At 54.0% G+C, this 23990-nt stretch overlaps 2 protein-coding genes across 29 annotated transcripts in view; one reads left to right on the top strand and one right to left on the bottom strand.

Moving 5' to 3' along the window:
• Nucleotides 1-7950, top strand: part of TTC21A (tetratricopeptide repeat domain 21A) — a 31107-nt gene extending 23157 nt beyond the window's left edge. For 7 of the 18 annotated variants that reach the window (XM_063722122.1, XM_063722123.1, XM_063722121.1 and 4 more), the window contains 11 exons: nucleotides 44-147; nucleotides 2108-2296; nucleotides 3274-3384; nucleotides 4149-4230; nucleotides 5380-5557; nucleotides 5949-6110; nucleotides 6230-6437; nucleotides 6536-6760; nucleotides 7317-7437; nucleotides 7606-7673; nucleotides 7761-7950. In XM_063722122.1, coding sequence (XP_063578192.1) covers nucleotides 44-147; nucleotides 2108-2296; nucleotides 3274-3384; nucleotides 4149-4230; nucleotides 5380-5557; nucleotides 5949-6110; nucleotides 6230-6437; nucleotides 6536-6760; nucleotides 7317-7437; nucleotides 7606-7673; nucleotides 7761-7838 — 1526 coding nt within the window. In that variant the 3' untranslated portion in view covers nucleotides 7839-7950. The other 11 variants (XM_024244283.3, XM_024244284.3, XM_054552276.2 and 8 more) reach the window with 6 other exon arrangements.
• Nucleotides 7951-10898: 2948 nt separating this feature from the next.
• CSRNP1 (cysteine and serine rich nuclear protein 1) lies at nucleotides 10899-23651 on the bottom strand. Of its 11 annotated transcripts, XM_063721595.1 has the most exons (6): nucleotides 18999-20411; nucleotides 16883-16907; nucleotides 15522-15778; nucleotides 14043-14302; nucleotides 13185-13499; nucleotides 10899-13088 (listed from the first exon to the last, which is right to left on the bottom strand). In XM_063721595.1, exons 1-6 carry the CDS (start codon nucleotides 19072-19074, stop codon nucleotides 12099-12101), a joined length of 1923 nt encoding a protein of 640 aa, XP_063577665.1. In that variant the 5' UTR covers nucleotides 19075-20411; the 3' UTR covers nucleotides 10899-12098.
• Nucleotides 23652-23990: the final 339 nt, after the last annotated feature.

The following is a 23990-nucleotide window of genomic DNA, read 5'->3' as shown; positions in this document are numbered from 1 at the left end:
AGGAGCCAGTGAACTAACACTAATTTGAGTTTCCATTTAACAGTCCAAGACATCCCATCCATGATGAATGATGTTAAGTGCCTGCTTTTGCTGGCAAAGGTTTACAAGAGCCATAAAAAAGAAGCTGTGATAGAAACTTTGAACAAGGTAATTGACAGGTAGACTCAAGCTCTTTATCTGCCATCTGCTGATGGGGGCTGAAGGAGGAGGAAGGAGAGAGCTCCAGGTCTGGAAAGCCCCAGACCTCTTCCTTAAAAAAGGACCTAGGTTACACCTCTGACATCCACCTTCACTTATTTTCCCATCCTGGTTCATTCAGTGTTGGTACACTAATGTGCTCTGAGCTGTGGTGGGCTGGGGAAGGCAGGAAGTAAGAGAGTGCCTTTGTCCTCAAGGGTGATAGTAGAGACAATAATGATGGTAATGACAATAGCTCCCATGCATTGAAAGCTCTGTGCTAGGTTCTGTAGGGTTTTTGCTTTCTTATTGAATGATCACAGTAGCCCTTTGTAATAAGCATTGTGACATTCCCATGTTAACAGATAAGTCTCTAGGAGGTTGAGAAATGTGCCCAAAGTTGGGTTCAGTTGTGTTAGTCTGTATTCTGTTGGTGTATACCAGAATACTTGAAACTGGGTAATTCATACATTTTCTACAGTTCTAGAGGCTGAGAAGTCCAAGGTGGAGGAGGCACATCTGGTGAGATCCTTCCTGCTCAGGAGAAGGGGAACTCTAAAGAGTGCAGTGCAGGGCATCACATGGTGGGCGGGGGGCGCCAAACATGCTAACATGCTTGCTCCGGTCTCTCATCCTCTTCTAATGAAGCCACCAGTTCCACTCCCATGATAACCCATTAATCCATTCATCCATGTGTGGTTTAATCCATTTATGAGGGCAGATCCCTCGTGATCCAATCACCTCTCAAAGGCCCTAACTTTCAATACCGCCACATTGGGGATTAAGTTTCCAGGAAAGCTCATGACATTTGGGGGGCACGTTCAAACCATAGCAACGTCATATGTTGCTTATCAGCAGGGATATGATTTTGTTGTGTGAACATCATAGAATGTACTTCCACACACCCAGATGGTATAGCTGACTTCACACCTAGGCTATCTGGTGTAGCCTATTGCTCTGAGTCTATAAACCTGCACAGCATGTTACTCTACTGAATACTGTAGGCAATTGTAGCATCATGGTAAGCATTTGTGTATTTAAACACAGCTAAACATAGAAAATGTACAGTAAAAATACAGTATGATAATCTTAAGGAACCAGCATCGTATATGTGGTCTGTCATTGACTGAAATGTTATGCAGCACGTGACTGTACCAGCAAGTGGTGGAGCTGAGATCTGAGCCAGGTCTGGCCTGTCCCAACCCATGCTCTCTGCACACTGGGCTGCCCCTGATCCAAGAGCCCCCGGCCATTCCTGTCATATCTTCCTCACTTTTTTCCCCCAGGAGTCTGGCCTCAAACTTGTTCCTGGAGTATGCTCTGTGCTTCTAGAGGGAGGGCCCACTCTCTGACTGTTTGAGATGATTTATCCCCTTGTTTACCGCTGGATTCCCATTCCTCTTTTTGGCCCTCGGGGAGCCAAGTGCTGATTCCTACCCACGTCCTACGGCTTAACCCTGGCATCATCATTTCCTTTTGCCCTGATGTTCTCTGCTTACTCACCTGATCATTTGTGTGGTGAATATTTGTGGGTGCTTCCTCAAATTCCCAGGAGGGAGGCATACAGAACAGAACAGAACAGTCTACTGTGTGCCTTGGGCACCTACTGTGCGCTAGTTCTAGCCTGTAGTGCAGTGAAGCGAATTAGACACAGAACCTCAAGGTGTGATGGAAGCAGGTAAACAGGCTAAGTACAAAAACGTGTTTTGTTTGAGTCCTTTGCTTCTGCTCCTGCCCCCAGAGGCAGTGCCAGCTTGCCTCATGTGTACTCAGCCAGTGGCTTTGCCTATTCAGAGTGACCCACATTTGCCCAAGGGCACTTAAGATGTCATTTTTCATACTTCTGGCTCTGAATTAAGAACTTAGGACTTTCTGTGAGCTGGTATGTCAGGCTCTGAGTTTCTGATCCTGGCTTGATTGGTTTCTCAAGGCCTTGGACCTCCAGTCTCGGATACTGAAGCGAGTTCCACTGGAGCAACCAGAAATGATCCCCTCCCAGAAGCAACTGGCAGCCTCTATCTGCATCCAGTTTGCAGAGCACTACCTGGCAGAGAAAGAGTATGACAAGGCAGTACGGTCTTATAAGGATGTCTTCTCCTACTTGCCAACTGACAATAAGGTGAGTGGCCCTCAAAGCAAGAGGCTGCTTTCTCCCTCAGGGCACAATGACTTGCTGAGCTCCCTGACCAGGTACAGGGGCCAGTTCCTTCTCCATTCTTCCCTGAGGAGTCACAGATATGATGGGCATGGGAGGCCAGCTAGCAGTGGCCTCTGGGGTAAGGTGCCTGCTCCTGCTGACCTGGGGCCTCACCTGCTGCAGCCCTTGGAGCAAGGCTCACCTTGGATAGCCAAATGTGAAGGGTGTAGTGGGGAAGACATTGCTGAAAGTCACGTTAGTCTGACATTTTCAAGTCCCCCTTGGAGGTGGGGAGATGATGAGGGTTGCAGCTGCCAGGGCACTTTGGGCATGAAGTGCAGGCTGAGCTTCCAAGAGGGCCTAGAGTTGTGAGGGAGGTGTGGCTCCAGATAAGGGAACCATAGTTGGAGTTCATGCTAACACAGTAGATGAAGAGCTTAGTGACCGATCCATTCATTCATTCAATACTCAACTCATTTAACAGATACCTCATCTAATATGTGCCAAGTACTGTGCCCGGCTCTGGAGACATAGTGCGGCAAAACTTGGTCACTGCCCACAGATTACCCTTGGGCAAGGGCATGTAGATGAGAGCACAGGCAGCGCTAATGCCATGCAATACATGCCTGCATGGGGATATAGGGCACCACTTGGAGGAATGGTACCCGCCCCAGAGTCTGGGGCACAGAGGGCTCTCAGAATAGTGAGGCCAGAGTTGAAGCTGAAGGATGAGTATGTGTTAGCTTGGCCCAACTTTCAGAGGTTAGTAAGACACAGGGTATGACTGGAGAACTGGGTGGGAGAAGGGGAAGGCCAGGACGTTCACTTGGGGAATTCGAGACATATTTTGAAGGCAGAGCTGATAGAAGTGGGGTGTGAGGGAAAGAGCTGTCAAGGATGATCCCAGGGGTTTCCCATGGTGTTTACTAGTTAGTTTATTATATCTGGCCTTGTCCCAGGTGATGCTGGAGCTGGCGGAGCTCTACCTGCTCCAGGGGCACCTGGACCTGTGTGAGCAGCACTGTGCCATCCTCCTGCAGACTGAGCAGAACCATGAGACCGCTTCTGTGGTAGGAAGCCCCCAGCACCCACTCCCTCCCTCCCTTCCTCCCTTCCCAGGGTCCCTGTGACCAGATGCAGGCCACTTCTTAGCCGTGTAACCTCAGATGCCTCAGTGACACACCTCTGAGGAGCTGTCAGGCAGAGAGGACTCAGTGCTGCACCTACTCTGCCCTTTAGCCGGAAGGGGTAGGCTGGCTGGCAGTGGGCAGCATCAATCTCCTGGGCCAGTCTAAGGTGGGGTGAGGTTTATTCACCCCAGGCGAAAGCACATCCACTGTAGGTGAAGGCAAGGTGGGACAGGTTCCTGGGGCTTCAGGAAAAGCCCTCCTTGGTCCTGCCTCTCTCTTCCCTATCATCCAGACCTCCTCTAGGGCTGGACCAGGAGCAGAAGCTGAGCCCTTGCAGAGCAAGGAGGGGTCCTCATCCCTATCTCTATTGCCTGGCAGTTCTCAGAATGGGTGGAGAGCCTTCCCCTGTAAGCTGTCAAAAAGCCCCACTGGTCTCTACCACTGGTCTTACCTTCCCATGTACATCCTCAACCCAACTCTTCTTGCCCCCCACCTTGGGAAGTCCTCACCTTCTGGGTGGGGGGGCCTGAGAAACCCTCAGGCTTCTCCTGTGGCAGCTTCTCACAAGGCCTAGGGAGGCTGCCTTGCAAGTCCTTTTCTACCTTCCCTTCTTACCACCATCACCCCCATACCCCCCGCCTCCCCCTACACCCATACAAGCTGCCACTGTTGGGAAATCTGGAGCTTTGTGTATTTTCTGATAGTTGATGGCTGACCTGATGTTTAGAAAACAGAAACATGAAGCGGCCATCAATCTTTACCACCAAGTCTTGGAGAAAGCGCCAGGTAATTCTGCCCGCCTGTACTAGTTCCCACTGAGCAAGGTCCACTCTCCCAGAGAAGGGTGGGACCTCTCCCTCCTTCCTGACTGGGCAGAGGAAGCCCCTTCCTCCCTGATTGTTCCAGAGAAGCAGGAAACTGATAAAGACCCAATGGAACGTGCCGGCCCTTCCCGAGTCCAAGGGGCCAGTTCCTGGTCTCAAGGACTTGGCACTGGACCCAGGACAGCATATCTGTCCCCAAATCACAGCCAATGGGGCTTGACACAGTCCCCTTTTGAGGTCACAGCCACTTGGAGGGACTAGAAATTCTCCCCTGTTGTATAGGTTCATTCCCATTCACTGCAGCGTAAAACCACCTCTTCTTGCTGGGGAAAGGGGCCAGACCTGAGGCTCAGGTTGGAGCCCTGGCAGGCCCATGGCAGTGTGCCCATAGGCCCAGGAGGTCACCACAGTTAGGAGTATGGGTCCTGGGGCCAAGCTGCCTGGGTCTGAGTCCTGGTCTACCACTTACTGGTTGTGCAACTTTCAGCTAATTATTTCTCCATGTCTCAGTGTCCTCATCTGTAAAACAGACACAATAAGAGTACCTACCTAGGCCAGGCACGGTGGCTCACGCCTGTAATCCTAGCACTTTGGGAGGCCGAGGCGGGCAGATCACAAGGTCAGGGGATCGAGACCATCCTGGCTACACAGTGAAACCCTGTCTCTACTAAAAATACAAAAAAAATTAGCCGGGCGTGATGGCGGGTGCCTGTAGTCCCAGCTACTCGGGGGTGGGCTGAGGCAGGAAAATGGCGTGAACCCGGGAGGCAGAGCTTGCAGTGAGCCGATCCCCATCGCGCCACTGCACACCAACCTGGGTGACAGGGCGAGACTCCGTCTCAAAAAAAAAAAAAAGATTCGGTACCTACCTAATCTTGCAGTTAATATATAGGTAAAGCACTTAATACCAGGTACAATATAAGTGCTATATAAGTGTTAGCTGCTATTCTTTACTATTTTTAAGCATTAGTATTATTCTTTACTCAACCCTGGAGACCAGTGGAGACTCTGGAGCTGTTGGAATGTCCCTGCTCAGCCCAGATGGGCAGTATCTCTTGGCTCCTCCTTGGGCCCCAGCACCCTCATCTGATACAGCTACTGGGCATTTCAGCCTGGAGATTTCTGTCTCTTATTTTAGACAATTTTTTGGTATTGAATAAATTAATTGATCTGCTAAGAAGAAGTGGTAAACTTGAAGACATTCCTGCCTTCTTTGAATTGGCCAAGAAGGTGTCTAGCCGGGTGCCTTTGGAACCAGGGTTCAGTTACTGCAGAGGTATCTACTGCTGGTGAGTTGGGTGTGGTGTGTTGAGGGGCAGCTGTGTGCAGGAAACCCTACTGGCAGATAGGCTAGGCCCTTGCTCTGCACAAAAGGAGCAGAAATTCTGCCTCCAGGACACCCGGGCCTAGCAAGTGAGGGCCCCTGGGGGCAGGGGTGGAACCCTGTGGAAGTCAGGGAGAGCCTGCAGCCTCTGGATGGAGGCCAGGTGAGGGCCACTTGGGCAGGCCACCAGCCTGCATCCGACACCCAGGTCCGACGCCTGCATCTCCTCCAGGGGAGCTGGGAAACCAGCGATCCAGCCTCTGCTTTGTGCAGACTCACAAAGTGGCCCTTGTATATCCCTGCCCTGTCTGGGCCTCAGTTTCCCTCACTGATTCTTGGTGTTTTCTCCACCACAGGCACATAGGGCAGCCGAACGAAGCCTTAAAGTTCCTGAACAAGGCACGCAAGGACAGCACTTGGGGCCAGAGCGCCATCTACCACATGGTGCAGATCTGTCTGAATCCAGACAACGAGGTTGTGGGCGGAGAGGCTTTTGAGAACCAGGGGGCCGAGAGCAAGTAAGGGTCCAAGGAGGCAGGGGCGGAACCCTGGGGAAGTTACGGAAAGCCTGCAGCCTCTGGGTTGAAGCCAGGTGAGGGCCACACGGGCAGGCCACCAGCCTGTGTCTGATACCCAGGTCTAACATCTGCAGCTACATGGAGAAGAAGGAGGTGGAGCAGCAGGGCGTAAGCACCGCCGAGAAACTGCTGCATGAGTTTCACCCGCATTCAGACTCCAGCCAGACCCAGCTGCGGCTGCTGCAGGGCCTCTGCCGGCTGGCCACCAGGGAGAAGGCTAACATGGAGGCTGCGCTGGGCAGCTTCATCCAGATAGCGCAGGCTGAGGTGTGGCTGGTGGGGACCGGCGGGCATGGGCAGGTGGCAGAGCTGAGAAGACCAGGTGGCTAACACGTGCTGACGTCCACTTCCCACCTGGTGTGCAGAAGGACAGCGTCCCTGCCCTGCTGGCCTTGGCACAAGCCTACGTGTTCCTGAAGCAGATCCCCAAGGCGCGTATGCAGCTGAAGCGCCTGGCCAAGACCCCCTGGGTGCTGAGTGAGGCTGAGGACCTGGAGAAGAGCTGGCTCCTGCTGGCCGACATTTACTGCCAGGGCAGCAAGTTCGACCTCGCCTTAGAACTGCTACAGCGCTGTGTGCGATACAACAAGGCAAGGAGCCACACACACACTAGGGCTGCGGGATGGCAGAAAGGGTTCTAGGCATTCCAGGAAGGTGAAGCAGGCTTTGCAGGTAGAGGCCATATGGAATAAGAGCTAGTCGGGAAGAGGCAGGCTGAGAGGGGCACATGGGCGACAGACCAGAATAGGAATGAGGATCAAGGGCGATGGACCAGGTGAGAGGAGGTGCACAGGGGTCGTGTCATGTCCAGAGGAGGGAACACTAAATGACCGAAAGAGATGGGAAAGGTTCATGGGTTCCAAGCTGGAGGGACTTTTGCAGGTCAGAGCAGGCCAGGAATGGGAGTAGTGGAACAGGAGGGCTGCAGGGAAAGGGGTTATGCCAGTGTCTGGGGTAGCTGAGAGGAGGGCACACAGTTGGCTTCTTGCAAAGGTTGGGGTACCCCTGGGGTCCCTTGGCAGTTTGGTTTATGGCAGCTCACTTCTGTCCCTTGCCTGCTTCTGGTTCTGGTCCCAGTCCCACCCTGGCCCAGGGAACCAGTTGGGGCTTCCGCTCTGCAGAGGCTCTAACTGGCTTTCCCTGCAGTCCTGCTACAAGGCCTATGAGTACATGGGCTTCATCATGGAGAAGGAGCAGTCCTACAAGGATGCAGTCACCAACTACAAACTGGCCTGGAAGTACAGTCATCACACCAACCCTGCCATTGGTAAGGCAACCAGCCAGGGTGCACGTGAATGGACGTGGGAGGGAGGTGGGCAGGAGGACCCCCACCATGACCCCAGAACTCAAGGCCTGTACCCTGGCTGTTATGAGAACCAGAGGGGTTCTCAGGTCACCAGGGTGCCACCATCTATGCTCTCCATGTCCCTGGTAGGTTTCAAACTTGCTTTCAACTACCTGAAGGACAAGAAATTTGTGGAGGCCATCGAAATCTGCAACGATGTAAGCCAGCAGCCTTAGTGGGGAGGGCCTGGTGTAGTGGTGGGGAGCCCTGCCTGATACTGCACACCCATTCTCTCTCTGTTCCAGGTCCTCAGGGAGCACCCCAACTACCCCAAGATCAGGGAGGAAATTTTGGAAAAGGCCCGAAGGTCCTTGAGGCCCTAGCTGGGGTCAAGGGGCCTGGACCCGTAGAAGCCATCAACCTACTGAAGTTGTGTGGAGGGATGGAAAGTGGGTCAGTGGAGAAAGGATTCAAAAAATGACACATTCTTCCCCATTTCTATAGTTTATGTGTTTTATTTTGAATCATGTCTCATCTGACCTAACTTTATGTTTTTAAGGCACAAGAAATTTTGCTCTGGGAAGAAAGACATCAACTGGCTTAACTTTTGCTGGGCTCATTGGGCGCTTTCTAACAGACCTCGCTTTTATCCCAGACTCTTTGTGGGGGCAGAGGGGAGCAAAGAGGGGGCTCCTAGTGGAATGGTGGTTGAAAAGAATCCCCTTCAGCTGTTTTTCAATGGTTGTTGCCCCTCTCCTGTCTGGTCTCCAGGATCCCGGAGCTAAAGAAGCAGCTACTTCTCCCTGCCATGCTACCCTCTGAGTCTGCCTGGCGGTGGGCCCAGGAGACAGGAGGATTAACTGCCGAAGGCCCCCACAGCTAAGGCCCTGTGTGAGAGGGCCTGCAGGGTACAAGAGCCATTGTCCCACCCTGTCCATGCATTGTTTCCCTTTCCCCTGCCCCCCGCAGCCCCACTCCCCGCCAAGTCCAGCTGGCTTCTTCTGGTCCTTACCAGTTTGGGACAAACCTGACTACCCTCGCCTCACACAAGGAAACATTCCAAGAAAAAATAGTTCCCACTTCAGCTTTTACAAAAGACATTGCCCATCTAACATCCTACAGAAACCCTTTTAATGTCTAAGGGGGCAAATGCAGTGGTTCCTATTTAGATGAATAATGTTAACTGCAACTGGCAAGAGGGTGACAGAGGGCACCTTTGCTGTGCTCCCAACACCAGTCTTCCTTGATGTCATTAAGGATGCCAATAATGGGACAGTCTGGCCTCAGGACAATCAGGAAGCCTAGGATCTCCCAATGTGGCCTTCCCAGGTCCCTTCCCCTCTCTGGGTCTTAGTGTCCCCATTTGTGGCAGGAAATTAGATGTCTCCCAAATCATGGCACAACTCTCTGCCAGTGATACACAGCAAACATTTTAAAGTTTAATAACTATGTGTTTTTAAAAGCACATCATTTTTACACGGAAAACCAACTAGCACAGCAAAGTCAGGAATTTATGGGTGCTGTTCCATGGGATGGGTTTAACTTTTAAGCATACTGATATAATTGATTTAAAGAAAAATTATTTAGAGTAAGTAGAATGCAGATATGGGCAGAGTTTTCAAGAGCAGTTGTCCAGTGACTAAGGTTTGGGAACAGTGGACAGATAAGGGTCCCTTTGGAACAGTGTAACTCAGATGGCGCTGAGCCTTGTTTTTATAACACACTGCTGATCACATACATGGTTTGTTGATATGAGCTGGGGATCTGGAATGCTTTCTCCAGGTTACTACCATTTTTCCTGTGGGAAAACCCAGTCCCCTTTCTGTGATCTGCTTTACAACCCAGTTTTGTTGGGGCAGGTTTGTTGACAGGTCTATCTATATGGAGAATGATCCTGTAAAGGGATTGTGCATTAATCATGTTTTTGCTGTAAACCCTAGATTGTCTTCATTTATCTAAAAACAAAGAAACAAAAACTAAGAACCCTGTGGCCCTAGATGGGAGTAGGCAGGCCTCAGTCCAGCCATGGGCTGAGTCCATGTGGTGGAAGCCTGTTGGGGCTTCCTGCCAGAGTACTGGAGCTGAGGGCTGCCACCCAGACCACCAGGCCAATCAGAGCGACCCTGGGAACCCTTGAAGAACCCAGGTTTTGGATTGTGCGTGCTGAAGTAATCGCTACAGAAGGGTCTACAGGCACCAGTGAAGAAGAAACAGGACAACTCAATGTACCAGGGTACTCTAAACCTGAGAAGCCTAAGGTCTAGCTATTCCTAGTTAAGCTGGTTACAGGGACATACTGCCCCACCATAGGCCAGACTCCAAACTATGAGTCCTCTAATGGCACTGATATGGCCATGTGGTCATGTCCATGCATGTCCAGAGGCGAGAGACAGATACCTGAAGGGTGACAGGACAGGCAAAAAAGAAAGGATTAAACATTCAGAGAAAGAATGGCAGAAACATGAAAATCGATGCAAGTTGCAAACATACACAGGACTTGCATGTTCCAGGCCCTCTTTAAGGGCTTTGTAAATATGAACTAAACAAGTTTATGAGGTGAGTAGTGTTACTGTTTGCATGCACTATTGAGGACACCCAGGCACAGAGGGAGTAATTTGCATAAATCACCTCACTAGGTAGCAGAAAATCTGAGATTCAAGCCCAGCATTCTGGCTCTGTGCTCTTACCAGTTAAGCCAAAGAGATGAGTGAGCCCAGTACAGACCAAGGCAGAGAATTAGAGCAAGGAGACCCAAATCAGTTCTCCTCTGGCGGTTCCTCCTTCCAGCTCTTGTACAAATCACTATCATTCCTAAGGGGGAAGTCAACCTTTCTCAGGCCCCCAGACTGGGGCTCCCCAGAGTAGGGTGTGGCCTACTCCTCTGGCCTGCAGCCCAGCTGAGCTGCCAGGGACAGGTCAGACAGGTCTGGCTGGTGCAGAGGGATGAGGTTCTGCAGCTTCCCCCCTGCCCTTCCCGCTGACCCCCTGCTCAAGTCCCCAGGGACCACAGCTGCTATGTAAGGCCATCACCAGGCCTTGACCAGGCACATCCCCTTACCCTGCCTCCACCCAGGTTGGTGAATTCACCCTCAGGACAAGGCCTCAGTTCAGTGTGCATGTGTAGGAAGAAGGGTGCCCTTACCCATCCCCAGCAGATAGCCCCATGTCAGAAGACCCTGCTGCTGCTCCTCCCCACCACCCCAGGTCACCACTGTAGAGGAACAGGTTAATCCAAAGGAAAAACTGCTCTATCTGCCTGGCCAGCCTCCCAGCTGGCTTCCTGCCTCCAACTTGACTGGCTTGCCTGGAAAGAGGCCCAATATGCTGGGTGTACCCCCCAACACAGCCTGTGTCCATACTCTCCTCTGCAGGGCTTGTCCCCCATCCCCTTTGCCCCTGAGGGTGTACCCCTGCTTCCCACCCCACAAATACATACCACATTGTTAAAAATAAAGCCTCTTTATTGGTACCTGTAAGCTCAGGTACAAGGTGTTCCCACAAGCACACAGGCTGGCAAGGCCTCCTGGGCAAGGGGGCAGGCCCAGAGCCTGCGTTTCTTGGCACAGACACAGAGAGAAATGGAATAAATTATAGTTCTGACACTCAGGGACAATGTAGAAATTATGATGCAAAATTAAACATTAGCAAACAAAAGGTATAAAAACCCTCAGGAGCCACCCCTCGCCAACTGGCCTCAGGGCATGGGCAGGTGGGCCAGGCTGAAGTGCAGTGCCCAGAAAGCCCTGAGATAATGTCTGGGGCATGGTTCGCACCCCGAGGTAGGCCCTTTGCCCTCTCTGGGCTTCCTGTTTCCTCCTTCCCCCTCCTACATCCCTGGGCCTGGAATAAAGGCTGTGGCCTTTGGGGAGGGGAAGATGGAACAGAGGGCAGGAAGTAGAGGGGGCAGGGTGGGGCAGAAGGGAGTTTTGGTCACAGCTGTTCAGCCCAGGCTCTCCCCCTGCCTAGATGATGTCCTTGGCCAGCACCTGCCCGCAGAGCCATCTAGGAGCCAGGTAGCAGACATAGATCATAGAGCTCAAATCCACACCTAGTCTGCACCAAAGCCCAGGCAGGGCAAGGTGTAGGACTACAAGGCAAAAGGGGCTCTTGAGGGCCTGTGCCCACCCCAACCCTGGCATTACCCACCAGCCAAAGAGGTGCAACCAAAGCCTTCTCAATCTCCAAATAAATTATGGAAATAAATTATAGTCTTCACAGTCCAGTGGATTTAGCCACCCATGGGTCTAGGGCTCAGGGTGGCAGAAGCCATCTGATTTCAGCCCTGTCTCACCGTCTTTGGGCTAAGGAGCATCACACAAAGACCGAAAAGTGGTCTGCCAAGCTCCAGAGGAGCCATATTTTCTCCTCTTCCAGGCTCACGTTGTGGAGATAGAAGAGCAAGCTGTGGGTGTGGGGGGCCGGGCAGCTGAAAGGGGAAGCCCCCTCCCCCCAGTCCTCTCTTCAGCACAGAAAAGTTAAAACAAATAAATAAATCCAGAGAATTGTTTGAAAACCAGGAGTGTGCACATGGCACCTGTGGGTGAGCCAGCCAGTGGGAGACTGTTACACAGACTCTGGGGAGCCCCACAATTACAAGAAAGCAGCAACAGGTCTCTTGGGGCTGGGAAAAGGCATCCTGGTCCTCACACCGGCACAGGCTCCATTAGAGATGCTGGGACAGTGTCCTCAAACTGGCTGTCAATAAAGGGATCTAGGGCTTCGGCGGCTGGCTCGGAGAAGCCCATGAGGGACTCCAGGAAGCAACTGCTGGCATCCCCAGGTGGAGAGAGGCCAGGCAGGGGGAAGTGAGGTGCCTCGATGTTGTCCAGGCTGTCAGACACCTTCTGTGATGTGTAGTGAGGCCCCAGACTATAATCTGGCAGAGCCTGGAGTAACTCAAAGGAGTCACAAGAAGACAAGCTGAGATCCACTGAGCTACTCTGGCCAGCGTCCATGCTGGGTGGCACTGAGGTGCCAGGAAGACTGCCTTCCCTTGACCCTTCAAGGCCACCATTTAGGAAGCAGCTGGCATCCAGGTTGGCATTCTCATCCAGGATGCCTGATGTGAAGCTACAGCCAGAATAGCTGTGGGTCCAGCTGGCCAGGCCACCAGGGTCACTAGTACCAAAGATGTCAGCTGGATGGAAGCAGCTGAGGTTGTCCAGGTTCCCCACACTCCCTTCCTCCTCTTCCTCCTCCTCCCCGCCAAAGTCAGAGTCACTGAAACTCAGGATCCGTGCCAGGCTGTCATCATCAACGCCAGGCTGGAAGCCAGGGCCAGGCAGGCCTGGGTGGGTGGGGCAGTCAGGAGCCCCACTAGTGCCTGATGCTGATGAAGATGCTGTGGAAGAATCAGTCATGTCGCTGCTGCAGCTGTTGTCTCCCAGCTCATTGTTCATGGGGGGCTTGGCCAGTGGGAAAGTAGGGACCAGGGCCTCCTCACCAGGGCTGGGTGGGCTGCCCTGGGCAGGCGCCTCCAGCTCCCTAAAGCTCTCAGCCTCCTGTTCCAACTGCAGGCGGGTGAGTGTGTGGATGAAATGGGTCTGAACTCTTGCCTGATTAAATTCCACACGGCCCATGGGGTTCTCACAGCCCTCCCTGCAGCAGCCACAGGGGAATGCTGTGTGGTCCATCTGCAGAGAAAGTAGAGGTACAAGTGAGGGTTCTGTGGAGTGCAAAGAAGTCCCCACACTCAGTTTCCCCATCCCAGCCCAGTCCAACCACCACACCTGGCACTTGATGCCTGCCAGGCTGCAGCTGCAGGTCTCAGGGTCACAGATCCTATCGCAGTGACAGCCACAATCCTCCCGGGATTGGCGCAGTGCCTGCAGCTCCCGCTTCTCCTCCCGATCGATCCTTCGCACGCCTGAAGCCCTCAGCAGAGCTCGACGTCGCCGGGCTGGGTAGGGCTGTAGGAAGCTCACTTCTTCCAACCGGCCACCTGCCACAGCGACTGCCAAGTCCTCCTCCACAGAGGCGTCATCAATGGCATCCACTGCAGGTGGCAGCCCTGCCTCTGCCTTGGGTGCCCCAGCTGCCGAAAGCTGCATCCACAGGAAAGAGGGACGTGAGAAGCACAGACATGGACATGGGCTTAGCCCTACTGTCACTAGACAAACCCTCCCCAAGTGCCTACCCCCCCACTACTCGTGCTTAATCTGCGATGGGCACTGTGTGTCAGACAGTGAACAGGACAGCCAAGAAAACTGCCCTCAGGGCATCTGAAAAAAAAAAGAGATATCCTACTCATGGCATTCCCTAGATCATGGACAGACTCCCTTTCCTAACCAGACAGATACGCACCCCCCGCCAGTTCATATCAACTTCACATCCCCCTCTCCAAAAAGTTCAGATTCAGGTATCATGCCCCCAGCCCCTGCAGCAAATAGACACGAGCCCTCCTCTGTGCCTCCTGTTGCAAACAACTCAGGCAACAGACTCCAATCAAGCCAATCACTAGGCCCACAGGCCTGTTTCCCCATATACATAATGAGCAAGTCAGCACCCACCCCTGGTACGCCCACCCCTCAAGCTTAGGACTCCAGGAGCTGCCTCAGGAGGTGGGGCACGGAGAGGGCTCTCTCTACCTTCCACTGCAGCATCTCCAACTTCTCCTCTTTCAAGCGCTGGCGGAGCTTCTCGTGCCGTGCACGGGCTTGCTCCTGTGCAAACTCAGCCAAAGAGAAGCGACGACAGGCACTGTGGCGAGGGGCCATACCCAGAGTACAGCCACCACGGCTGGGCACACTGGTGAAGCCCTGGCAGCGGGGGAAGTAGAAGACGGTGATCCCATCAAAGGCTACACGGCCTGGGCGCTCCCGGCGAGCCCGCTTCAGGATAGACAGGGCTAGAAAGCAGGCAAAGATGGGCTGGGGATTAGTTTTCAGTGAGGTAAAACTTACCTCCAAAAAGATCATGCCAGACTGCCCTCCCGCCTCCCACCTTTTCCCTCCTCCCTCTCCACCCACTTTGAAAAAAGAAATGTGAATTTAGGAGCCTGTGTGGCTGGGACTGGAGCGGCTGAAACTGAATACCACACCCATGTCAGAACTGGCTTATTGTTATTTACCAGTCCAAATGACAGTATTCGTAAGATTAAACATCTTTCCTATGTTTATTAGCCATGTACAGGTTCTTTGTACAGTTTTCTATTGTTTTTTATTGATTTGTAGGATTTCTGTGTTTTGCAACAGGCTTAAAAAGGCTTTCCCTTTACAAGTTAATGTTTATTGATTAGTAAGCTATGTACTGGTATTTTCATTAGGTTGAATCATAGCAAATTACCATGTAATGGTCAAATACTGGAAATCCCATATATTTCAACTTACTATATTAATTTTGTACCCAGCTACCAGAGGGAATTCCCTTCTAAAAGGTTTTCTGTTTATACTGTTAGATTCCATATGCTAAAAATTATATTCTTTTTATGTGTAATGCACAGATATACCTACAGGACATAAAAAGGTAAACAGCACATCTATCGTATTAAAATTTCATGGTGGGGGGTAATTAAGGAGAAAACGTCTAAACAGGCTTCCTGGGGAACAATAATGAAAAATAAAGTCCAGAAACACTGCTCTAGGGCCATGTTCATCAGTCTGGAATCACAATTATACAAGCTTGAAAATAACCAGGAAAAACCCCTTTTCACTATGTTCAGGCAAAATGGACAGCATTTTGACAGGAGAGGGACCGGCTTGACAGGCCCCGTGGCAGAGAAGCATGGGGCGGGCGGGGAACTCCAGCAGTTCCATTTGTAGGAGGGTAGGGTGCTCCTTGGAGAAACGAAACTGGAACAGAAGGGAGGGGCCAGACCGGGAAGGCCCTGAGGGCACTCTGTGGAGCTGCATCCTGGATGTCATCACTCCCAAGGTCAAAGGTGAATTAGCTGGGCTCAGGTGCCGCTGGACAGTGGACACTGAGTGACCACTATATTATAGCTCATGAGAGCTACTGCCATGGGGATGTAACCACCAGAGGCCAAAGGCATTTGGTCAGGGACTTCTAAATTTCATCTTTCAGGAAGGCAGGCAGGTGATGGAGTTCCCAGGGGAGGGAGTACTCACGGGTGAAACTTCTGGGGCTACAGAAGTCACGGTCAGGCAGGGGCATCTGATCCCAGGGGCCTTCCTCCTCTGAGTCCGAGGCACGGGAGACAGAAGAGCTTGGGGAGCAGGAGAGAGATTGGCACCCAGAGGAAGAGGAAGAGGAAGAGGAGGAGGAGGAGACCGAGGAGTTGTCCTCATCCAGCTGGTCAAATTTCCTCTTCAACAGCCCAGTCATGGTGGTGCCGGAGGTGCTCTGGGGTCTGGAGACAGCCAGCCTGGAATGGGAATGAGAAGGCTCTAAGTGGCAGGCAGGCAGCAGCAGGTGGGCTTCCAGCCAGGATCATCATCCCTCCCACTTACCATCCAAGGTATCCCAGACCCTGGCCTCTGCCCTCCAGCCCTGCCTGTGGAGCTCTGTGTGGGGGAGGGCACAGTCTCCAGGAGGATCTCTGCACAAGACACAGCACCTCCCTCCCTCCAAACTAATGTGCAAATCCACGGCCTGATGCTTCAAACTCCCACCTCTGCCCAAAGCCTTCCCAGACACCAGGCACCTTCCCCACTACCTCCTACAACACACACTTACATACATACACAAAACACACACACACACACACATGCATCCACACCAGCAGGGGAAGGAGGCAGACAGACCAACAGATGGACTGACAGACCTCAGCCTGGTCTCACTCATTCCCCGACAGGAATCCTGGGGCTGACTCACAGGCTGGGTGATTCACACAGCTTGCATCTGTGTGCCTGTGTGTGTGTATATGTGGGGTGTGTGTGTGTGTGTGTGTGTGTACGCCCTACAGCCCGCACAGCCCGCACGGCCCTGGTATGGTGGCTCTGCTTCCTCCTCCTCCTCCAGCACACCCACACCGGCACGCCACTCTGCACACAGGCAGGGCTGCGGGCCCTTGCTCCAGGCTAGCCAGGCACTCTGGGGAACAGGCTGGCTTTGACGTTGGCTTCCATTCCTAGACGGAGTAGTTTCTGAGCCCTTCCCCTCCCAGTGTGGGAGCCTCTCAGACTTTCCCTTAGAAACCCCCGCTCCACTGTCAAGAAATCTCCTGCCTCCAGGCCTGTGTGACCACAGCCACTCAGGCTGTCTCTTTAACATCTCATTTGATCCTAATGTCCAAAGTCTCTCCTGTCTGTGGCTCCGTGACATGGAGCACCCCACAACACAACACTGTCTCCCATGTGGGAGTCTCAGCCCTCAGCAGAAGTATAACCAGAGACTCCCACAGCTGGCTGGCCTTATCCAAGCAGAAGAGACTTGGGGCTCATTCCCTGGAATGCTTCAGCAAATAAGGGTCCTTCCCAAGGTTTGGCAAGCCCCAGAGGACTCAATCCCAAAGGCTGAGTACAGTTACCTTGTGTCTGTTGCTCCAGCTGGGCCTTCGGGGAGGTCACCAGGGGGAAAGGGAAAGGAAGTTGAAGCTGAGGCCGAGGCCCCAGTGCTGGGGAACCCTTCCCCCACTGCCATCACAGGAAATGAGAGAGAACAGGAAAAACCAACCAGAATGCTGTCTTGGTCTCCTCTACTCAGGTGTCCTTTCCAAACACTCCTTCGCCCTCTTCCCAGCCGCCTACGAAGTCCCTGAATCCTGCAGAGTTTGCTGTCAACCTTACTAACTGGATAATGTTTACCCCAGGGAGAGCCACCCCTAGGCAAGCGTGAGAAAAGCAAGAAAATCTCCCTCCCCGGCCAATCCCCCACCCTGGGCCTGGGGGAAGAAGACTCACAGATGTTTCCGGGGGCTTCTCCGTGGGTAGTTTCTCAGGCTTGGCACCCCCCTTCCCAGGGTCAAACCACAAACAAAAACAACCCAGCTCCCAGCTGACCCACAGGTTCTCCCAGGAGGTGGGGGATTCATGACCCAGAGGCAGGCATACACACATGTACACACATGCTCAGACCACACGGAAACACACATATGGACAAACAACACCCACACATCCTGTCCCCATCGCATCCTGCCAAGAGACCCCATCCTTTCCCAAGTTCCAGATGCCATCTACAGGGCCCTGAATGCCTCCTTCACCACACATCCAGCCTGAGATCCCCCACGACCCACTGCCCACTTGGTATCTCCGCCCAGCCATCCCCTAGAAACAAAATTCTGCAGGCCCCAAATCGAACCCCTTGTCTCTGTTCCCCACCCCCCATGCCATCTGTTCCTCTTCCTGTGTTCCCTATCTTAGTAACAGCCCCACCACCCACCCAGTCACTCAAGCCAGAAACCTGCAGTCATCCTCAACTCCTTCCTCTCTCTTCCTCCATCTATATCCAGGCACCCCATGCCTGGGAGTTCACGTAAATCCATTTAATCCACACAAAGCCAGGAACAGACCCAGTAGGTATCATGGAGGCCACATGGCAGTGTTAAGAACTTCGGCTCCAGAACCAGACTGCCTGCTTTTGAACTCGGGCTCCACTATTAATTGGCTGGGTAATCCTGGGCAAGTTCCTTAACCTCTCTGTGCCTCCAATTCTTTGTCTCAAGACCTCATAGGGTTGGGAGGTTTAGAAGAATCAACACATGTCACATATTCTTAGATTAGTGATAAGTGCTCAGTGAATGTGTTATTCCACACTGTTAAAAAAAAAAAAAAATGAGCTCCAGCTCCTGGATGCACACGACACAGATGCATCTCACAGACATCATGCTGAGTGAAAGAAGCCAGACATGAAATACATGCAAATGTTCAAAAAAAACGCAGAACTACTCTGTGATGATATAAGTCACAGCAGTGGTTCTCCAGGGGAGGGAGAAGGACACCCTGGAGAGAGTCACGAGGGAAATTTTCTGGGGTGGGAGGTAGGAAGGGCTGGGGGACCTGTAAAAGTTCTATGTTGATCTGCATGGTGGTTAAATGGATGTCTAAAATTGTAAAAATTCATCTTATGGACACTTAGGATTTATATACTTATGCATTTTATTTAGGTTACTATCAATTTAAAAAGTTCACTAACCTTAACATGTCTCTGTCCCCACAGCGGCTACCCCATGTCCCTCTGCTCCTGCCCTCTTTCCCCAGCCATTCTTGACCCTGCAGCCAGAATGACCTTCTTAAACCACACATTTACCTGCCACTCCCACGCCTAGAACCACTCTATAGCTCCCCTTGGGGCATTAGGATCAAGTCCAGAATTCAAGAAGCTGAAGCTGACCTGGTCACTGCTTCCCTCTCCCCACCTTGCTCTCTATACTCCAGCTGAACTGGCAGTTCCCGTAATGGCCATGTCCCCGCTCACCTCCTGGCCTCTGCAAAGCTGCAACAACCCAGCCTCTTCCCTTTCAGAAAGTCATCTTTCAAGGGGCCTCCTGAATCCCCCACTCCTTCCTCCTGCCTCTCTGTGCTCCTGCTATGGACTGAATATTTCTATCCTACCAAAATTCTTATGTTGAGACTGAATCCCCAGTGTGACAGTATTTGGAGGTGGGCCTTGCGGTAACCCGGAGATGAATGACACCTTATTAGCACCTTTATAAGAAGTGACACAAAAGAGATGGTCTCCCTCTCCAACATGTGAGCTCAGACCCAGCAAGAAGGTGTCCATCTGCAAGCCAAGAAGACGGACTTCATCAGGCTGACTAGAGCCTTGATCTTGGACTTCGCAACCTCCCAAGGTGTGAAAAATAAATCTTTCGTTTAAGCAACCCAGTCTATGGACTTTCTATTATAGCAGCCCAAAGTAAAACAGCTCCCAAAAACCCTGGTATTTCCCCATCACAGACTTTATCTGATCAGACTGCAAGGGCCTCATTGCTCATCTGCCTCACGCTGAGAGCATTTCTCTCTGGCTGCCCCCGTGCCCATGTCTAGGACAGAGTCTGGCATAGAGAAGGCACCTGATAATACCAGAGGTAAGCAGACCAGTCCTGCATATCGGGTATAGACCCAGCTGCACAGGCAATCTTACGCACATGAGGCTGCTGAGGGCGATTGGTCAGTGTGACCTTCTCCTGCTCCTGTCACAGTTAATTTAAGAGGGGCAGGAGGAGAGTCACATGTCTATCCCCCAGCTGTGCCAAGCAAGAATGGTGCTCAAAAAGGGTGGCTCTGGGGGCAGGAGAGGGAAGCTCAGGCTGCAGGCAGGTGCCAATGTAGGCAATCCCAGGAGGCTCCCTGGTCCCCCAAGAGGAAACAGATGGAGAGAGATGTCAGGAAAGCAGACTCAGCCACACACTGCGGCTCTGCCTAAGGGATGTCCACAGAAAGAGAACTTAAGGTGAGGAGGTTATGACCTCCAAGCCTACAGACAGGGAAACAGAGACACAGGGAAGCTACCGTCATGCTGCAGGTTCTAGTGATGAACAATCCCCTCCAAATCTGCAGAGCAGGAATGAAATGAGAAATTACCTCCTCCCTGATACTCCTGTGGAGAGGCGGGGGAAGTGCCCCTGGTTCTCGTGTTCCTCTGTTCCACCTGGGAATCCAGAGGCTAAGAGGCAGAGGCAGGAGATGAAACAAAAAGACTGAGCCAGAGACAATGAGAGGTCAAGAGGGAATGAAAGATAGTGAGAATCTAAGAAAAGTGTCAGACAGTGAGTCAGAGGTGGGGGGAGGGGCCCTCAGCAGCTACCCAGGAATCAAGATCCTGACCATGGCAGTGTTCCCAGGGCGAGCACAGCCCCCTCCCTAGGGTCCTGGAGGAAGGAAAAGCAGTTCCCAGGAGCTGGCTCAGACAGAAATACCACACCGCCGAGGAACCCCAGAGACAGGCCCTGAATCAGAGAGCCAGGCTTCTTCTGGGATCTGAGCCCTGACAATCAGGCAGCCCTCCTGCCACCACACACAGGCACTGACAACCCCCCACTCAACTGGCCACAGTTATCTACACGCTTAGGTCACACTGTGCGAATCCAGGAAAGGCCACCTCACCCCTGGGCACCAAGCAACCAAAGGCTGTTTTCGAGAAGTGGAGGCGGGGCTTGAAAACGTCACAGCAACTCCTCTGTCCACCTCAGCAGTCCCACCAGCGCCCCAGGCCTCAGCCCAAGCCAGTCTTAGGGAGGGGGCACCTTTAGCTGCCTCCATCCCCCTTCAGGAATCTGAAGAATGTGTCCTTTAACCTCAGAGCCCCAGGCCTTGGCCAGTACCCCCAAAACTCTTGGGGTCATATGACCCCTGTCCCTCAGGAACTTCCTGGGAGAAGGGGAGGGCACCTCCCAGCACCTCTAGCCCCCACTGAAAAACCAGCCTGGGTGGCCCAGAGAGGGCAGACCGAAAGCCTTGGCACCTCCTCCCCAAGCACCCCTCTGAAGGAGAGCTGGGGGAGGGGACGGCGCCTCGGCTTTGGCCTCCAGGACCTGGCACTGGATAGGTGCCAAATGTTTGCTGGCTACACGAGGCACTTGCTCCTGCAGAAGGGAAACTGCACCTGACAATGACTGCTTCCTCCACCTAAGTGGGGCCTTCTTCCCTCTCTCATTCATTCTTTCAACAAATACGCACTAAGCTCACATATGTGCCAAACACTGTGGCAGGCACTCGCGCATGCAGGGAGCAAGACTTACACAACTGCTGCCCTCTTGAAGCTCTGAATTGAGCAGGGAGGACAAATAGAGTGGGGTGCTGGGATGGAGGGTCTGAAGGGTGGGACAGGGTACGGCTGGGGTGAAGGTAGGTCTCTCCGAGTAAGGAATGTAGGCAGAGTTCCAGATAGGGGCTCCGCATGGGTAAGGAACAGGAGGAGGGACCAGCACAGTGTGATCGGAGGAGGGGCAGCCCGCGAGGCTGAGCCTGGGCTCCAAGGCAGGCTTTAGCTCGAGGGCACGGCAAGCCACAGAGGGCTTAAGTAGGGAGTGACAATGTCAGATTTGCATTTTAAAAACGTGGCTCAGCACAGGGAGTGGAGGGGGTGTGACCCGTTGGAGGTGCTGCCAGAGCCAGGTGAGATGACAGGTCAAGGGCATAGGAGAAAGGCAGATACCGAGATGTGGAGAAGGAAGAGGGCAGGGCTGTCAAGGATTTGGGTCGGGGGAGGTGATGAGCTACTCTCCAAAAGGCTTGAGACTTCTGAGTGGAGGTGCTGGGTGGGCAGCAGGAGACGGGGAGGAACCCTTTGGTGTCAGGAGTGTGGGCTACGGCTGTGTGTGATTGTGCCGGGAGCGGGAGTGACTAAGTGTGTGACTATGGCTGTGGTGTGGGCATCTCCACAGTGCGTGCCTGTGAATGGGCCCCGGGGAGGAGAAACTGAGGAAGGGGAGGAAGTACGTGCTGCGGAAGGAGGAGAAGTGCGTGGGAGAGAGTCTACGTGTGCCTGCGGGTGGCCGGTGTAGCTGCGCCCGTGACTCACAGCAGTGGCCTCTGAGAGTGACGGCGACTGACAAACAGGTGAGCCTACGACACAATCCCTCCCTCCCGGGATCCGTGACTCACCGCGCCTCCCTCTACGCTCATCCCTCCACTCCCTCCCTGACCCGCGCCGGCCGGGGGCGCCCGGCACACGCCGCAGCTCCCGCAGCCTCCCCGAGGGGGGAGCCCGAGGAGGAAGGCGACAAATGTCACCTGCTCCGGCTACGCGAGGAACTTCTGAAAAGTTCTCAGGCAACTGGGTCAAAAGGAAACTCACCCGTGGACGCACGCCCCCGTCGCCTCGCCGCTCGCGCGCAAGCCCGGCTCTGTCCCCACTCGCGCCGAGCTCGGGGAGCCGTGACTTCTCTAGGGGTTACCGCGGCGGGCGGGGGAGGGGAGCAGAAAACCTGCGACTCCCGCCGGCCGGGCCCCCGGCCCCCGACTCCGGCCGCGGCACGCCGTCAGAGCCGGGCAGCTCCAGCCCCCGCGCCCGCTCAGGGTGCCGGGGAGTGAACCGCAGGAGGCAGGAGCGGCAGTGCCACTCGCGCTGAATGCCCCCTCCCCAAAGTCCCGTCCTGCCGGGCCCGAAGCCCCTCGGCGCTCACCTGCAATCCGGACGCTCGCGGAGGACAACGACGCGACCCGCGTCCCGGCCGGGGACCACCCCGCGCCGCGACTCTGTGCGCTCGGCCAAGCAGCCGTCGGTCTAGCCGCCCCTCGCTCTGCGCGTCCGGCAGCGGCAGCGGCGGCGGGAGACTGGCTGCGCCCAGCCCCGCCCGCCGCTCCGCCCTCCTCGTCAGTGGAAAACTCCGGGGCTCACTGCGCTGACGCACGCCGGGCCTCCAGCCAGGCCGCCCAGCAGCCCCGCCCCGGAGGCGCCGCCTCCTCCCCCGCCTGGAGCCTGGCGCAGCGGCCTGGGGGCCTCCCTGCGGACTCTGACCCCGCGACTGCGCCTCCGCCGCTCTCCGCCCCCAGCCCTCTCCCGCCAGCGCCCTCCCCGCCCCGCTTCCAGCACCGTCCCTAAAGGCGCGGACGACTCGAGCCGGCAGAGCCGAGCGTTGAGATCCCCACCTCGCCCCACCGCCCCAGTTTACAGATGGGTAGACTGAGCACCTCGTAACTCTGCAAGGCCACAGGCTAGACAGTGGCAGAGCCGACATCTCCTGTACGCTCTCCACCCCCACCCCTCTAGAGGGAGTTTATTTTATTCCAATCTAAAAGTTCCCTCCTCCGCCCCCAACCTACCACCCACCCCCAGATCCGCCGGAAAAGTAAACTGTGGCTGGAGAGGAATCTGGGGTGTGTGGGGAGCGGGGAGACAGGGAGCGGGAAGGATGGATGTAATCAGTGGGCCTGAACTGACCCTTCCCTGCAAAGTTCCAAACTAGGGGTTCTTAGAACTAGCTTCCCCACTCCCACCTCAACCTTCCCTTAAAAAAATAAAAAGGCTAGTTTCTTCCGGGCCAGATCTTGGCCATTTAAAATGGCCCACTGCCTTCTCTGCTCCCGCCAAGGCCTTTCCTGACTCGGGGCCAACCCTTCCGGTACGACATGCCCCAGCAACAAGTCCTGGCCTGGGAGCCCACCCTCAGCCCCACTTCCCAACCGCAGGTACGAGTCTACTCATCACCTCGAGCGTTTCCACCCTCACGCTTTTACTGCAGCCGGTCTTCTCGACTGGAATGCTCTCCTGCCGTCTCTTTGCTTACCAGAATCCCAATGCCTTTAAGGGCTCAGCTTGCACTGCCTCCTCCAGGGAGCCTTCGTGGGAGCCTGACCCTCCCCCTCCCGGTCCTGCTCCCGCTGCATTCTGGGTTCTTCTGACTGTCCTAGATGAATGCTGTCAGCCACTAGCCCAGCCCTCAGGATTCCATTCTACCTTCCTCCAGGTTGGGGGTGGGGGTGACCTCCTGGCCTGCTTGGATGGCATCTGCGGTGGAGTTGATGGTGAGAGCCCCTCTTCAGCCACAGATGTGTATGTAGAATGGCAGGGGTCTGCTCCACTTTACCTTTCCTGCAAGAACAATAGGAGGAAAGCAGGTTGGGGGAAGATAAAGGCCCTGTCCTTCCGCATGCGTTGAGTGTGTACCTGGGGGCCTGCAGCGGGAGGTGTCTGGGCAGCTGGAGCCAAGCTTCCAGTGGCTTCCCAGTACCCTCCTGATGAAGTCTCAACTC

The sequence above is a fragment of the Pongo abelii genome, chromosome 2 (genome assembly GCF_028885655.2).
Source record: "Pongo abelii isolate AG06213 chromosome 2, NHGRI_mPonAbe1-v2.0_pri, whole genome shotgun sequence".
NCBI classification, from domain to species: domain Eukaryota; kingdom Metazoa; phylum Chordata; class Mammalia; order Primates; family Hominidae; genus Pongo; species Pongo abelii.
Note: the sequence above shows the minus strand (reverse complement) of the source record. Positions and strands in the feature narration are given on the sequence as shown.